Source organism: Pseudorca crassidens, chromosome 2 (genome assembly GCF_039906515.1).
Source record: "Pseudorca crassidens isolate mPseCra1 chromosome 2, mPseCra1.hap1, whole genome shotgun sequence".
Taxonomy (NCBI): Eukaryota; Metazoa; Chordata; class Mammalia; order Artiodactyla; family Delphinidae; genus Pseudorca; species Pseudorca crassidens.
In genome coordinates, this window is record NC_090297.1 from 100844923 (window position 1) to 100863730 (window position 18808).

The 18808-nt window shown below is 32.7% G+C and overlaps 1 protein-coding gene across 2 annotated transcripts in view; it reads left to right on the forward strand.

The window, feature by feature from the left end:
- SYCP1 (synaptonemal complex protein 1) overlaps positions 1-18808 on the forward strand; it is a 157933-nt gene that overhangs the window by 82803 nt on the left and 56322 nt on the right. For both annotated transcript variants that reach the window (XM_067713404.1, XM_067713413.1), the window contains exons 18-22: positions 801-918; positions 1630-1700; positions 4539-4620; positions 10529-10591; positions 10770-10832. In XM_067713404.1, coding sequence (XP_067569505.1) covers positions 801-918; positions 1630-1700; positions 4539-4620; positions 10529-10591; positions 10770-10832 — 397 coding nt within the window. The remainder of the gene's footprint in view (positions 1-800; positions 919-1629; positions 1701-4538; positions 4621-10528; positions 10592-10769; positions 10833-18808) is intronic.

Here is an 18808-nt window from a genome sequence, read left to right on the forward strand (position 1 = left end):
ACTCCCATTCTCAGCTTTCTGGTACCTTTTCAACAGTACTTTTGTAGGGGCTCTGGGTAATATTCATCTATTAACCAAAATTCCTTTTAATGAATGAACTGATTAATATAAATTTGTGTTATCCTTGGTATATTTGCTTTTTCAACTTTTCATTTTTTAATTAAAACTCTTTGATGAGTTTCCAGTATCAGTAAGTAGTAGATAAAAGGTGCTTCTGAAATCATTCCATAGAGCCAGCCACACACTCCCCTTCCCTCATTTAAAATTGATCCTGGCTGCAACCAGTAACAGCAGTAATCTCTCTTCCAATGTAGAATATTTGAAACCTTGTAAGAGCAGTTTAAGTGTTGTGCATGTGCACAAAGTTTTATTTATTTTAATGAAAATATTTTAATTAAAAATAGTTAATGTCTCATGTGCTATTAAATCATCAGAAATTTGAAACAGTTTCTAAGAGACAGTCTACTAGAAAGAAAATATTATTTGAAAAGATAAATACTTTTCAAAATTTGTGAAAGATAAACGGGGAAGTGGTATGGAGAATATGCAAGGAAATATGTAACATCTTGAAAAACTTACTATAGAAAATTTTCAAATATATACAACGTTAAGAGGGAATATTGTAATGAACCAGCATATACCTATCACCAAGCTTCAAAAATTTTTAACTAATGGCCAATCTTATTTCATTTGTAGCCCCAGCCCTTCCTTTCTTTCCCCTAAGATTATTTTGGATAAAATTCCACATCATATAATTTTATATGTAAATATTTTGGTATGACATGTTTTTTAAAAAACAGGCTTAAGAATACTGAACTAACTGCAAGCTGCAAAAGGCTTTCACTGGAAAACAAAGACCTAGCACAAGAAACAAGGGATATGGCCCTAGAATTAAAGAAACAGCAAGAAGATATTAATGTGAGTTGAAAAAGAAAGTCCCAGTGACTTAGTTTTCTTACTGTAAAGTTAAGGGGTTAGAATAGATTACCTCTAAAGTTTCTTCCAGCTTTAAAAGTCTGATTATTTTAGATTATCTGATTATCTTTTTCTTCGAAATACTTTGTTTTAGAAGAAAAATATGCATACTGAGGTAGTAATAATATGCATACAATGATGAATAAAATATTCCTCTTTAGTTTATGACTCAATAAAAAAATAAATGCTCAAATAGCTTAAAATAGTATATCATATGTATTGTTTGGGGGACAAAGTGTTATCATAGTTCACAGGATCACTTCTGCCTTGGGGAAAGAGAAAGAGAAGGCTTCAGAGAGAATACAGCATTGATTTTTACCTTAAAAACATGAATAATTATCAGTTCAGTCGGTAGCAATGAGTGGAAAAGCATTCCTTGAAGCCATAACAATACGAACAAAGGACACAAGTCTCAAAGTATCACTGGGAAACAGCAAGTAAGACTAGTTTTTTAGCTACTAATATAGAGATTATTAGGGGAATAGAGTAAGGCTGGAAAACTAGTGTGGAACTGTATAAGTTAAATAACCCATTCTCTTGCTTTATATATAACTAAATGAATTTTAAGACAGATAAAGGTCTTGAGTATTAATTTCAATTTTAGTTTTGTTGAAACAAAATAATTAATATAAACCGCACTGATTATTTCTTTAGAACAGCAAAAAGGAAGAAGAAAGGATGTTGAAACAAATAGAAAATCTGGAAGAGACAGAAACACAATTGAGGCAAGACTAATGCATTGGCCTTTTTTGACTGGCCCAAAATAGTATTTCTTTTCTATTAACTTGTTGTAGTTAATTTACATTAATCTTATGTTGAATATAGTATAAAATAAAAAATTAGACTTAAATCATTGCTTTGCAATCCTGCTTAAAAATAAAATTGTAATAATGTCTATTTTATACTTAGCTTGAAATAGTGATATTAGATGTAGAAATTAATTTTAAATTATCATAAACTTTCTAATATTTAATATTTATTTAAGAAAGTATACTAGTCATATGCCAGAAAATTTAGAAGAGGTATTTAAAAAATTTAATATTACTTTAAGCATTATCTATGTTTCTAGTTGTTTTCACAATCATCTATTTTAATGCTTGTATGCCAGTCAGTCAAGTGGATATAACAATATTTTAATTTGGATATTTACATTTTCCAGTTTTTCACTATCATAAAGAATACTGTAGTAAACATTTGGGACATAGAGATTTTTTTCTTATAGGATAAATTTCCAGTGTGAATTTATTGAGTCATAGGAATAATTATTTCAATTACTTTTTATAGACCAATGGTTTCTAATAGGTTTTATCAGTTGTAAACCATGCAATACAACCAATATTTTATGAAAATGCTGGTTCCAAATGTTTTAATTACTTTTGGGTATTATCATTAATTTATTTGATAATATAACAGGTAGAAACAACTCATAGTTCTTATGATTTATAATTTTCATGTTTTGGGTAAGCTTTGGAATTTTTCGTGTGTGTTTGCTAGAGTTTCTTCTCTGTAAATTGCTTATGCCTGTTGCCCACTAATATTTTGATATCTTGATTATTTTCTTACTCATTTAAGCTTTAAAAAACATATTAATCCTTTATGTTATTTTATTTAAAGCACATATTTCCCCTAACCTGTTGTTTTCCTTTCACTTTGGGTAATTTTTTTGTTATACAGAAGTTTTTTTAAAGAATTTTGTATTAAATCGAATTCTTTCCTTTTGAAATTTTTTCCCATTGCTTTTTTACTTACAAATCTTTTTCCTGCCTGCAATCAAATATTAATATTTTCTTTAGTTACTTTAAAAATTGATATATTTAAAAATCAATATATTGATATTTGGTTTATCTTTCTCTTTTTCAAATACTGAAAAACATTTCAAGGTATCAATTTACTTTCTAACACTACTGTAGATCTGTGACCTGCTTTTTGATATGCAGTGTTTTCATGTTTATTATTTTCTAAATAATCTGTTTTTGTATTTTAAGTTTCCTTTTAATCCATTAGTAATTTAGATGCTTTCCAAATATTAGGGGGCTCTTGTTTGTACTCACATTCTGATGTATTAAGTTTTGACTTGTTTGATTAAAGAATGTGGTCATTAAAACTTAGCAATTGTAAATTATTTGATATTTCCTTAGACCTAATATATCTCCCTCATAGGACTGTCTGGGGATTACATGAGGAAATGTGAATAAAGTGCTGAGCACAGTGCCTGGCACTTAACTGTTACTATTTTCCATATTTGGAAAGTCATCTTTTACTATGCTTCTAAAGATTACTTTTGTCCTTTATGCTTACTTTTCTTCTTCAGAAGTAACTGTTATTTATAGACTAAATCTGTAATTAAGCCACTGTACATTTTGGGGATAAAAAGTGAAGATATTTTTTAGGGAAAGGCTGCTTTTAATTTAAGAGAATTTAAGTTGTTTGGATAATATCTTTTTGTACATCTGCCTACTCTATGGACTTACAGAACTGTAAATAAAAATATATTTAGGAAAAGTAAGAATATGCCAATTAAAAATTTTAAACTCAGTTGAAGAGTAAACATCCTAGATTCAGTTCTTACAAGGCCAAGTTATTCCACGTGATTGAATACTATTCCATGCATTTACATTAGACCCAGTAACATATCAGTTGTAGTAACAAGAGAGTCTACAATTAGAAATAGCTTTAGGGCTTCCCTGGTGGCGCAGTGGTCGAGAGTCCACCTGCCGATGCAGGGGACACAGGTTCGTGCCCCGGTCTGGGAAGATCCCACATGCCGCGGAGCGGCTGGGCCCGTGAGCCATGGCCGCTGAGCCTGTGCGTCCGGAGCCTGTGTTCTGCAACAGGAGAGGCCACAACAGTGAGAGGCCCACGTACCACAAAAAAAAAAAAAAAAAAGAAAGAAAGAAAGAAATAGCTTTAAGTATCCTTCTGAGACAAAACACCCTTGTTTTCATATGCAACAGACAGATTTTAAATTGAAAAAAGTTTGAAAGGATAATACATGCATGTGGTGTAAAAATCAAAAGGACAAAAGGACATGGGGAAAGAAACCTGTTTTGCTTGCCTTTTGTCTTCCTGATATCCAGTTTCCCTCTCCAGAGGTATCATGGTTTCTTGTGTATGTTTCCAGAGATACTCTGTACATATATAAGGATACAGGTATACGCAAATATCTCAGTCATGTAGTTCTTCTTTAAAATCACTGGTATATATGTCCCTAATTTATCTGTACAACATTACGACTATGTCTTAGAATGATGACTAATTTATGACTAAGAAAACAGTAAAGTGAAATCTTGACTTAAATAAGAAATAAGTTTTCCTATCTAGGAGTTTCTTTTTTTATGGAAAAATGGCTATAAAGATCTAAATAATTTCAAAATAAATGTATAAATTAATTTAAATGTAGGAGTAGAATTGTGCTTATTGACATTAACGCATGAAAAATTATCAAACAAAATGAAAATATAAACCAACAAAAAATTAAATAGTCGACCGTTTTAGGAATTCCAGAAAGGGAATAAAATGAAAATATAGATTTTATTACAGTATCACTCTTCTATTTCTTTAAGGAATGAACTGGAATCTGTGAAAGAAGAACTAAAACAGAAAGGAGATGAAGTTAAATATAAATTGGACAAGAGTGAAGAAAAGGTATGTTGTATTTAATAAAAGATTCTATCACAAAATTTTAAATCATAAAAGCAATACCACGTGTCAAGAAAAAGTATACTATTGTATAAATAATTAGTGGGTCAAGGACTGTTGTAGGCTATTGACCTTAAAAATAGGGGCCACGTTGGGTTATTTTGCTTATGTGGTTTATATCTAGAAGAAATAGTGGCATGATTCTAAATTTCTTTAAATAGTGAGCATTTATAAATGTTGATTTATATTTTAGGCTAAATAAAAGGCTCATACTTTAGTAATATGAAATATACTGATAAATTGATTAATAAATTTGTGTTGTGCATTGGTGGAAATGATTTCAAAGAGTTGAGATAGGAAGAAGGCTTTTAGGGAAGATTATTCACAAAAGTGGAATAGTATAAAGTATGTGACATGATTATAGTATATAACATACATAGAGGGAGAAAAGGGTGCCAAAATAGATTGTGCTGATCAACCTAGATTGTGAAAGCCTTGACTGTGTTTTTTCATTCATTCCACAAATATTACTGACTACCTATGATGTGCCAGGCACTGTTCTGGGTGCTAAGTTTGTTTTTAATTTGTTTTGGTGGACAATAGTATCCAATTAAGTTTTTTCATTAGGCAAGTAACATTTTTAATTTTTGAATATGGAATAGGGAGAGGTGAAAGGCACTGGAATAAATTGGAAGGCTATAAAAAATAGTCTTGAAAGCTCTGAAAAAAATCTTAGAGAGGACTCTGGCCTAGTTTAGCTCACTTATACCTGAGCCATTCATTGCAATTAGGGGATAGAGTAATCTGTCCAAGCCTGAGCTGCATTGCCATCCTTGGAGACATATCAGTCCCCATCAAGCTTTATGAACTAAGCAGGATTACTGTGAAATTTACACTGAAAGAGTCTTTCCAGGAAAGGATGCTGGCCAGACCAAAACATAGGTCTTCTATGTAATTGCTGTTGGAGCCCATGGAAAGGGCATCTATCTAAACTTGAGTCAGGACAAGCTTCCTGGAAGAAGCAACATTCATTTTGAAACCTCTGATTAATAGGAATTAGTGGAAGGCAGAGGTGTGGGCACAAGTATATCAGGGAAAAGAAGAGTATTCCAAGTTAAACACACACACACACACACACACACACACACATACACATACACACATTGTATATGAAGTATGAGAGAGCCCATCATATTTAAGCAACTAGACAAAGTTTATCTTGGCTGAAAGGTAGAGTTTAAGATAGTGGTGAGAGTGGAGAGAGGAGGGAAAGCTGAGAGGCGAGGACATGCGAGTGGAGAGATGAAGATGGGGAAAAATGAGGGTGGGGGAAAATGAGGGTAGATCATTTAAGGCCACATAGCTATATTTAGGAGTTTGAGGTTATTGAAGAGTTTTCACCTGAGAAGTGTCATAATTTTATTTATACGTTGGAGAGCTCTAAGACTATTGGAATAGTCTAAGGATGAGATGAACTATATTTTTAAGGGCTTGCAATGAACCAGGAACATTCTAGATTATGTATGTTATCTTAAACTGGAAGTCATTTTTGTTCTCATTTTATGAATTAGGAAGTCAGGCCTTCAAAGGGTAAAAACTTGACAAGCTACATGACTAAGAAGTGGTAGAGCTGCCTCTCTAACATTCTTTAGACTATATCGTATATTTTTCTCAAAAAGCTATTTTTTCTTTGAGTTTCATATTTATTTGTTAAATTCAACCCGAAAAAAATGAATTTAATCTCCTAAAGACTTGGTATGTAATTCACTACTTTAAAATTTGTATCAGAGGGCTGCTTCAAAACACTAATTTTGTTGGTGTAGGGAAAAACATGAATTTCATGTTTAATGTAAAATAAAAATCTTCCACTAAGAACGTAAATTTATTTTACCAAAGTAGAAAATATTAATGATGAGTTAAGGAAAAAAAAAACAACAACGAAATGCAAGACAAGTTGATAGCATGTTTCAGCTTTCCATGGTTGGATTTCAATTTACCTGTTGAAACAGTTTTCTGGAAAGAATTTAAAATACAAATATTTCTTGGATATTTTGGCTGACATTGAAATTCATTACACTCTTCTTTTATCCCAATCCACTACGTTAGTTCAGACATTTATTATTTCATACGTAGTTTATCTGAGCCTTTGTTTCCTCATCTCTAAAGTGGGGATAATAATACCTACTTTTCTATATCATTGGATTGTTACAAAGTTCAGTTTAACAAATGTTTGTGAAAGACATATTTAACAAATTATAAACATTTATATATAGTTTAAAAAAATTCAGTATAAACTGGGAAAGCTAATAAAATATTGTAAAGTGATATTAATGCTAAGATAAGAATAATGAACATTGACATATAGACACAAAAAGAATTTCTTTTTTAAAAAAGGTTACTGAACTAAACTGGGAGAGCTGATAAATGTTTTTGTAGAAATATAAGACTAAGCTTTATAATTCCATGTCTAAAAGATACTCAGAAAATAGAAATTCTGTTAACATTTTTTAAAAATCTGATGTCAAATAATGTTTTTTAGGCTCGAAGCATTGAATGTGAAGTCGTAAAAAAAGATAAACAAATGAAGATATTAGAAAACAAGGTATTATCAAATGTGAAAAATATTTAGGAATAGAGACTTTGTAACAAAATATGTATGGCTAGATTCTTTAGGGCCAACCTTTACATTGTCCTGTACAAAGAAATCTCAATTCCACTTTGAAGGCTTTCAGGAATAGTATAGGATTTTTTTTTAACATCTTTATTGGAGTATAATTGCTTTACAATGGTGTGTTAGTTTCTGCTTTATAACAAAGTGAATCAGCTATACATATACATATATCCCCATATCTCCTCCCTCTTGTGTCTCCCTCCCACCCTCCCTATCCCACCTCTCTAGGTGGTCACAAAGCACTGAGCTGATTGCCCTGTGCTATGCGGCTGCTTCCTACTAGCTATCTATTTTACATTTGGTAGTATATATAAGTCCATGCCACTCTCTCACTTTGTCCCAGCTTACCCTTTCCCCTCCCCGAGGAATAGTATAGAATTTTTACTACAGGTTTCTTTGAAGAGGCTCTGGGATAAGGAGTTTTTGCATAATGCTTCAAAGACCAAAGAAAGCTTCATTAAACTGATCTTTAGCTATCTCTTCTCTTTCCCCAAATTTCATTCTCTTAGCAGCTGCATTTGTTGTGGATATCTTTAGAGTGGCAAGATGCTTTTAAAAATCATTCTTAGATATCTCTCCAATTCTTATAATCAAGGGAGCTGCAGAAAAATTTCTGCTTTCTTTATGTGAAATGTTTTTACTGCCTGGCTGGCAATACCAATTCACTTTTCCCTTCTCTGCCCTTCACCACACACTTGTCTTAAACTTGACTTTCTGTATAGTGAGTCAGTGAGTAGTCTTTCGGAAAGCATAGTTCACTTTCTGAAGTTCCGACCTCTAATAATTAACACTATTTTCTTCTACCTAGAATTCTGGTGAATAAAATTCTTTGATTTTTTGTACATGAATTATTTGACTTAAAAATAACTGTAATACTTTAAAATCTTTTCAAGAATTTCTGGGTATTCCACCAAATATATTAATTAGTCCTAAATTTGGATATTATTTAAATTTAAAAGGATTGAAAACTTAAGTTACTTTAATTTTCATTAGTTTATTCAGAAATAAGGGACAGTGAGATGGTCCAGTCAAAATGGCAAAGTTGATAGATCTGATGTCATTATCCTTTTAGTAAAATATACATATTTTTTTAACTGTCATAATTACAGTTATAAAGATGGTTTTTATAATATGTAGTAGTGTCAGTTATAAAGATAGTTTTTAGGAAAAACTGAGTAGCAGAAAAATATGATCATCAATATTAACTCTCAAGGGAGTAAGTTTTGATGGTCTGAAGAACAGAGAAATGCATAAAACATGTGCTTTTTTGGGCAAAGTTAATAATCTGGTGATACTTCAAACTGATATTTTTAAAATGTGTTCAGCATTCATGTGGTAAGGCCAAGAAGTAACCTATTTTCCTGTCTATTGAGTTTTAAATTTTAATTATATTTTTCATTACTGAAGTTTTAATTAGTTCTTTTAAAAATCTGCTCAATTGTTGTTTATGGTCTCTCATTTCTTTTTCATAGTTTCAAGTCTTTAATTTTAAAAAATATTTAATATATTTTAATATGATATTCTTTGTCTGATAATATCAATATCTGAAGTCTTCTTCAGGTCTGGTTTTGCTCTTTGTTCTTTCTGCTGACTTTTTATTCTTTGAGCCTTATTTATGTTTTCTGATTCCTTGGTTTTTTACCTGTGGTAATTCTTTGAGACTTGTGTTGAAATTGGTATCCTCCCAGAAAGATTTTCTTGGGGACACTACTAACGAGGAGCCCGTTTTAAAGTAAATTCTCCATTTGAAGTTTTTTGAGATTATAGAGATAGTATGAATCCAGCTATAAATGACTGCCCCGCTCCCCTCCCCAATCCAATATAAGGCCACCTCATGGCTACAAATTTTCAGGACAGTTTTCATAACATTCACTCAGTGCCAGGGTCAAGACAGACAAGTTTCCTTACTGTACCCTTCTGTGTGGCAGATTTATTTCTTGTTTACACTTTCACTGAGTAGGTAGTCCTTTGAGTTTGTGACTTTATGCAGGGTTCTCTTATTGGATTCTCTACCTTTAGTGAGCTCTGAGTTTTATCTCCTATCTCTTTGACCCTAGGTATGTTCAGCAGATACCCGTAGGCCAAGTGCTGCCTTTGATGCTAGCCTCAAACCTACTATTACGACACTTTAAAGTTGTAATTTCAAGTAGGCAGATTCCTTATTTTTTAGATATTTACTTTCAAATTATTTTTATCAGGAAAGTTGTTCAGAGTATCTAGGTGATTTTTCTGTCAAAAATGGAAGTCTTTGATTTTTTTAATAAATAAAAATTGTATACACAAATAGTTTCACCTAATATGTTTATACCTGCCAATTGGCATGATAATCAGTAAAATGTTTCTCACTTTTCTATGGCTTTTCTTCTTCAGTTTTCTTTTGAGTTTTCTGAAATAGACCATTGAGGGGGATGGTGCACAGTAAAATTTAGATTAAATAAATCACTTGTAAACCCCAGTATCATACCTTATTCAGTTTCAGAATAGTTGCTGACTATGACTACATATGAGTATTTCAAGAAAGATATTTAACACAGCATTTTGTGCTAATTGTGGATATTAAAATTTTTTTCCCGTTGGACTTTCTTTCTACTTTGATGGAAATTAGAACAGCTTATATATCTGTAATGTTTTAGGACCCTTTAGAAATCTGTGCTGCATTTATGGTGCTCCATATATTTTTGGGCTAGTACCTCTTAATCCAATTCTACATGTGTAGCCAGGTGAAATAGTTCCTCAAAGTGAGATATTAAAAAAATGATTTAGATGGTATTTCTGTAAGAGGAATTAGAATGTATTTAGTAGGAGATAGAGTATTATAGAGGAGATAGAGTATTATATTATTCCCCTTCCCCAAATATAATAAGTAAAAGAGATTTCATAAATGATAAATGGGGAATAATGAATAAGAAAGAAGACAAATTATAGTTATTCCTCTGGCTGGCTTTCCAAAATCCAATTAATTATATAATTCAGCCCTCTGTATGGGATTCAGTAAAAGGTACTTTTCCCTTAAAGTAATTGAATTCATGTGTTCTTTAAGTAGATTAAGACATTTTAAGAATTTCAAATTTGTACTGAGATAATCTATTAAAATTTGTACTTGTTCACATAATTTTTGACATTAATGGAATTATTTAACGACATGATTTTTGAAGTGATCTCTATGCTAATATTTTTGTTAGTTTGAAATTATTTTGACTGGAATATTGAATAAAATATTTTAAATTTCTCTTGATTTTTTAGTGTAACAATTTAAGGAAACAAGTTGAAAATAAAAGCAAGGTTATTGAAGAACTCCAGCAGGAGGTATGTACTGATTCTCAAAATAAAACTATTTAAAAAAAAAAAAACAACCTATGTTTTCACTACAGTTTTAGAGAATAATGCTTTCCTTTACTTTAGTAATTTTAGTCTAAGTCAGTAACAGTGCAAGTTTGAATCACTTTGATATTAAACATAATCCTTTATTTTTATCTTTTAACAGAATAAGGCCTTAAAAAAAAAAAGTACAGCAGAAAGCAAGCAACTGAATGTTTATGAGATAAAGGTATTTGGAATCCTTATTTTTGTTTTAAAAATACTAACACATAGATGAGAATTTAGGAATTTTAAGCCCTTTATTTATATTGTAGCAATTATTTTCAATCATTATCTTTTGAGATTGTGGGGATCAATCCTTTTAGTTGTAGTAGAGTGCACATCTTTGGTTTATCTATGTTAAAATCATCTAAGCAGCTTAGAATATATGTACGTGTGTGTATATATATGTCTTCATATTCCTTACCCATACATTGAAAATTGAACTTGAGTAGGTTTGGGGTGGAGCCTTGGAATTGTTAATCTGGATAAAAAAGTCAAGGCCACACTATATGCTCCCTGCAAGAGACACACTTTATTAAATATAAAGATAAAAGGAAGTTGAAGTAAAAATATGGAAAAAGATATGTCATATGCTATACAAACAGTAAGCATAGAAAAGCTGGAATAACAATTTTTATAACACATATAATAGATTGAAATACAAGGAGTATTATCAGAGATCCTAAGGGGCATTTGATAATGATAAAGGTATCAGTTCATCAGGAAGATATAACAGTCATGAATGTATTTGTTCTTAATAGCAGAGCTTCAATATACGTGAAGTAAAAACATAAAAAACTAAAATGAGAAATAGATAATTTCATTATTATATTTGGGGGTTGTAATAGCCCTCTTTCAGCAATTGATGCAACTAGAAGAAAATAGGTAAGAATATACAAAATTTGAACAACATTATTAACTACCTTGACTTAATTGACATTTGTAGAACATTATAGCTACAACTGTAAATTCTTTTGAAGTGCACATAGGTTGTTTACCAAGATAGACCATATGCTGGGCCATACATTTAAAAATTTTAAAGTCTTATAGAGTATATTCTCTCACTACAACAGAATTAAATTACAAATAAGTAACCATAGGATATCTGGAAAAGCCTAAATATTTGGAAATTAAGCATTATACTAGTAAGTAACTCATGGGCCAAAGAAGAAATCACAAGGAAAATTAGAAATTATTTTAAATGGAACGATCATAGAAATACAATATGCCAAAATTTGTGGGATGCAACTAAAGCAGTTCTTGTAGGGAAATTTATAAATAATGTTTACTTTAGAAAAGGAGAAATGACCTAGGTTTTCACCCAGATACTGAAAAGAGGTGAGCAAATGAAACCCATGGAAAGTAGACCAAAGGAAATAATAAAAATGAAAAGAGAGATCAAAGAAATAAGAGAGACAAAGACAAAAATTAATGAAATCAAAAGTTGATTCTTTGAAAATATTAATAAAATTGATAAGCCCCTAGCAGGGTTGATTACAAAAGGAGAGAGAGTAAAATTCACTGAAGGCAGGAATAAAATAGGGCATTACCATATAGATACTGTAAATATTAAAAGGATAACAAAGGAATGTCGTGGACAACATTATATCAATAAATTTGAAACTTAGATGAAATGGGCAAATTTATTTTTTTAAAATTTAATTAAATTTAACTTTTTTATACAGCAGGTTCTTATTAGTTATCGATTTTATACATATTAGTGTATATATGTATCTCCCAATTCTTCCCACCACCACCACCACCCCCACCCCCGCTTTTCCCCCTTGCTGTCCATACGTTTGTTCTCTACATCTGTGTCTCTGTTTCAGCCTTGCAAACCAGTTCATCTGTACCATTTTTTCTAGATTCCACATATATACGTTTGTACGATATTTGTTTTTCTCTTTCTGACTTACTTCACTCTGTATGACAGTCTGTAGGTCCATCCATGTCTTTGCAAATGACCCAATTTCATTCCTTTTTATGGCCGAGTAATATTCCATTGTATATATGGGCAAATTTCTTGGAAAACCTAACTTCCTAAAAACTGACACAAGATGAAACAGTACATCTGAAGAGCCATATATCAGGGAAATTGAATTTGTCATCAAAAATCTCCTAGAGAAGAGATATACCATGTTCTTGGATTGGAAGGATCAATATTGTGAAAATGACTATGCTACCCAAAGCAATCTACAGATTCAGTGCAATTCCTATCAAACTACCAATGGCATTTTTCACAGAACTAGAAGAAAAAAATCTTAAAATTTGTATGGAGACACAAAAGACCCTGAATAACCAAAGCAATCTTGAGAAAGAAAAATGGAGTTGGAGGAATCAGACACCCTGACTTCTGACTATACTACCAAGCTATAGTAATCAAGACAATGTAGTACTGACACAAAAACAGAAATATAGATCAATGGAACAGGATAGAAAGCCCAGAGATAAACCCACACACCTATGTCAACTAATCTATGACAAAGGAGTCAAGGATATACAATGGGGAAAAGACAGTCTCTTCAGTAAGTGGTGCTGGGAAAACTGGACAGCTACATGTAAAAGAATGAAATGAGAACACTCCGTAACACCATACACAAAAGTAAACTCAAAATGGATTAAAGACCTAAATGTAAGACTGGACACTATAAAACGCTTAGAGGAAAACAGGCAGAACACTCTATGACATAAATCACATCAAGATGCTTTTTGACCCACCTCCTAGAGTAATGGAAATAAAAGCAAAAATAAACAAATGGGACCTAATGAAACTTAAAAGCTTTTGCACAGCAAAGGAAACTATAAACAAGACAAAAAGACAGCCCCCAGAATGGGAGAAAATATTTGCAAACGAATCAACAGACAAAGGATTAATCTCCAAAATACATAAACAGTTCATGCAGCTCAATATCAAAAAAACAAACAACCCAATTAAAAAATGGGCAGAAGATCTAAACAGACATTTCTCCAAAGAAGACATACAGATGGCCCAAAGCACATGAAAAGATGCTCAACATCACTAATTATTAGAGAAATGCAAATCAAACCTACCATGAGGTATCACCTCACACCGGTCAGAATGGCCATCAATCAAAAAAATCTACAAACAAATGCTGGAGAGGGTGTGAAGAAAAGGGAACCCTCTTACATTGTTGGTTGGAATGTAAATTGATATAGCCACTATGGAGAACAGTATGGAAGTTCCTAGAAAAACTAAAAATAGAATTACCATGTGATCCAGCAATCCCACTACTGGGCATATACCCAGAGAAAACCATAATTCAGAAAGACACATGCACCCCAGTGTTCATTGCAGCACTATTTACAATAACCAGGTCATGGAAGCAACCTAAGTGCCCATTGACAGACGAATGGATAAAGAAGATGTGGTACGTATATGCAATGGAATATTACTTATCCATAAAAAGGAACTCAATTGGGTCATTTGTAGAGATGTGCTTCACAGAGTGAAGCAAGTCAGAGAAAAACAAATATCATATATTAACGCATATTTGTGGAATCTAGAAAAATGGTACAGATGAACCGGTTTGCAGGGCAGAAATAGAGACACAGATGTAGAGAACAAACGTATGGACACCAAGGGGGGAAGTGTGCGTGTGGGTGTGGTTGGATGAATTGAGAGATTGGGATTGACATATATGCACCAATATGTATAAAATAGATAACTAATAAGAACCTGCTGTATAAAAACAAATTAAATAAAATTCAAAAAACCTGCTGTATAAAAACAAATTAAATAAAATTCAAAAAAAAATTTCCTTGAGAAAATCCTGATCTGGAAGTTCTCAGGTGAATTCTAACACACACTTCAGGAAGAAATAATGCCAGTGTTCTACAAATTCTTTCAAAAAATAGAAGAGGGGAAACAATTCCCAACTAGTTTTTTGATACAAAATCCTGATAAAGATATTACAAGAAAAAAAATTACAGACCAGTATCCTTTATAGAGACATAAAACCCTTAAAAAAATACCAGTAAATATAATCTAGCAATATATTAAAACCATATTACATTGAAGAAGTGGGGGTTTTTGAAACTTAAGTTAGGTTTAAAATTTGAAACTATCAGTGTAATTTACTGTATCAAGTGATTAAATAGAAAAATATAATCAGCTCAATGATTGCAGAGAAACATTTGACAAAATTCCCCACTCATTCTTGATAAAAAAATTTCAACAAAACTAGGTATAAAAGGAGACTTTATCAGTCTAATACAGAATACCTACAAAATACCTAGAGCTAGCATCATACTTAATGATGAAAGACTGAATACTTTCTCTTTAGTATCAAGAACAGTGTCTGCTCTTACTACCCCATTCAACATTGTATTGGAGGTTCTAGCTAGTACATTAAGGCAAGAAAAAGGAATAAAGTTATATAGATTGTAAAACAATATGTAAAACTGTTTCTTCTTAAGCGATGTGATGGTCTACACTGAAAATTCTAAGGTTTCTACAAAGTCACTAGTGTACTAGTAAGTGAACTAGCAATATTCATAAAAATATGATAAATTAGACTTCATCAAAATCTGAAAGATCTGCATATCAAAAGGTATCATTAAGAAGATAGGCGGGCTTCCCTGGTGGCGCAGTGGTTGAGAGTCCGCCTGCCGATGCAGGGGACATGGGTTCGTGCCCCGGTCCGGGAAGATCCCACATGCCGCAGAGCGGCTAGGCCCGTGAGCCATGGCCACTGAGCCTGCGCGTCCGGAGAGGCCACAAACAGTGAGAGGCCCGCGTACCGGGAAAAAAAAAAAAAAAAGAAAATAGGCAAAGTACAAAGAAGACGAAAATACTGACAAAAATATTTGTTTGACAAATAACATATATCCAGAATATATAAAGAACTCTTAAAACTCAACACTAAAATACAAATATTCCAATTCAAAATTGGCAAAAGACAACTACAAACAACCTGGATTGGAAATGGGCAAAGGACTTGAATAAATATTTCTCCACAGAAGATGTATAAATGGTATATAGGTACATGAAAAGATCTTCAACATCATTAATCATTAGGAAAATGCAAATCAAAACCACAATAAGATGCCACCTCACATCCATTAGGATGGGTACTATTAAAAAAAAAAAAGAACATAAGACATATTTGTGAAATTGTAGAGAAATTGGAATCCTTGTACACTGTTGGTGGGATGTCAAATGGTACCATTGCTATGGAAAGCAGTCTGGTGGTTACTCAAAAATTAAAAATTGAATTAACATATGATCTGGTAATTCCATCTCTGTGCATATACCTAAAGAATTGAAAGTAGGGTCTGAAAGAAATATGTATACACCCGTGTTTTTAGCAGCATTATTCACAATAGCTGAAAGGTAGAAGCAACTCAACATTCATTGACTAATGAGTGACAAACAATATGTGGTATATACATAGAATGAAATTTTACCCAGCCTTAAGAAAGAAGGAAATTCTGATATATGCTACGGCATGAATAAACCTTGAGGGCATCAGCTAAGTGAAAGAAGCCAGTCACAAAAAGACAAATATTATTCTACTTATGTGAGGTACCTAGGGTTGTCAAATTTATGGGCTAGAGAGTGGTGGTTGCCAGGGACTGTGCGAGGGGGGTAGTGGGGAATTATTTAATGGGTATAGAGTTTCAGTTTTATGAGATAAAGAGTTCTGGGGATTGGTTGCATAACCATGTAAATGAACTGTATGGTTTAGAAAGGTTAAGATGGCAAATTTTATGTTATGGGTATTTTATCATAATAAAAATTAAAAAGTGGGCAAAAGACTTGAATAGACACTTCACAAAGGAAATATACTAATGACTGATTAGCTCATGAAGAAATATTTAACACTATTAGTTACAGAAATAAAAATAAAATCACAATGGGATATCACTACACCCCTAAGCAGGACTAGCCACATAATATGTAGGGCTCAGTGCAAAATGAAAAGGTGGGGCACCTAGTTCAAATATTCTTAAAAAATTCAAAATAGGCTGGAAACTAATCAGAGAGCATTGTATGACTACATAGGTCTCACACCTATGAAAGTGGGCCCTACCTACAAGAATGGTTGAAATTTTATTGGTTCATCTGTTGATGGACATTTAGGTTGCTTCTATATCTTGACTATTGTAAATAATGCTACAAGGAACATAGGGGTACATATATATTTCAAATTAGTGTTTTTGCTTTCCTCAGAAAAGCACCCAGAAATGGAATTGCTGCATCATACGGTAGTGTTCTTTTTTAATTTTCTGAGGAATTTCCATACTGTTTTCCACAGTGGCTGTACCAATTTACATTTCTACTGACAGTGCATGAGGGTTCCCTTTCCTCCACATCCTCATCAATGCTTGTTATTTGTTGTCTTTGAGGATAGTCATTCTGACAGGTGAGGGGTGATACCTCGTGGTAGTTTCGATTTGCATTTCTCTAGTAATAAGTGATGTTGACCATCTTTTCATGTGCTTTTGGCCATCTGTATGTCTTCTTTGGAGAAATGTCTGTTTAGATCTTCTGCCCAGTTTTTGATTGGATTGTTTGTTTTTTTAATATTGGGCTGTGTGAGCTGTTTGTATATTTTGGAGATTAATCCCTTGTCAGTCACTTTGCTTGCAAATATTTTTTCTTGTTTTTTTGGTTGTCTTTCCATTTTGTTTATGGCTTCCTTTGCTGTGCAAAAGCTTTTAAGTTTAGTTAGGTCCCATTTGTTTATTTTTGTTTTATTTTAGTTACTCTAGGAGGTGGATCCAAAAAGATATTGCTACAATTATGTCAGAGAGTGTTCTGCCTATGTTTTCCTCTAAGAGTTTTATAGTATCCAGCCTTACATTTAGGTCTTTAATCCAGTTTTAGTATATTTTTGTGTATGGTGTTAGGGAGTGTTCTAAGTTCATTCTTTCTCATAAAGCTGTCCAGTTTTCCCAGCACTGGTTATTGAAGAGGCTGTCTTTTCTCCATTGTATATTCTTGCCTCCTTTGTCATAGATCAGTTCACCATAGGTGCGTGAGTTTATCTCTGGACTTTCTATTCTGTTGCATTGAGCTATATTTTTGTTTTTGTGCCAATATTATACTGTTTTGATTATTGTAGCTTTGTATTGTCTGAAGTCAGGGTGTCTGATTCCTCCAGCTCCATTTTTCTTTCTCAAGATTGCTTCGACTATTTGGGGTCTTTTATGTTTCCATACAAATTAAAATTTTTTTTTGTTCTATTTCTGTAAAAAAGGCCATTGGTAATTTGCTGGGGTTGCATTGAGTCTATAGATTGACTTGGGTAGTATAGTCATTTTGACAACATTGATTCTTCCAATACAAGCATATGGTATATTTCTCCATCTGTTTGTGTTATCTTTGATTTCTTTCATCAGCATCTTATAGCTTTCAGAGTACAGGTCTTTTGCCTCCTTAGCTAGGTTTATTCCTAGGTATTGTATTCTTTTTGATGCGATGGTAAATGGGATTGTTTCCTCAGTTTCTTTTTCTGATCTTTTGTTGTCAGTGTATAGGAATGCAACATTTCTGTGTATTAATTTAGTATCCTGCAACTTTGTCATATTCATTGATGAGCTCTAGTAGTTTTCTGGTGGCATCTTTAAGATTTTCTGTGTATGGTATCATGGCATCTGCAAACAGTGACAGTTTTACTTTTTCCTTTGCAATATGGATTCCCTTTATTTCTTTTTCTTCTCTGTTTTCCATGGCTAGGATTTCCAAAACTATGTTGGATAAAAGTGGCAAGAGTGGACATCCTTGTCTTGTTCCTGATCTTAGAGGAAATGCTTTCAGTTTTTGTTTTTTTTTTTACATCTTTATTGGAGTATAATTGTTTTACAGTGGTGTGTTAGTTTCTGCTTTATAACAAAGTGAATCAGTTATACATATACATATGTTCCCATATCTCTTCCCTCTTGTGTCTCCCTCCCTCCCACCCTCCCTATCCCACCACTCTAGGTGGTCACAAAGCACCGAGCTGATCTCCCTGTGCTATGTGGCTGCTTCCCACTAGCTATGACCTACTAGAGAATGGACTTGAGGGTATGGGGAGGGGGAATGGTAAGCTGTGACAAAGTGAGAGAGTGGCATGGACATATATACACTGCTTTCAGTTTTTCACCACTGAGAATAAGGGTTTCTGTGGGTTTGTCATATATGGCCTTTATTATGTT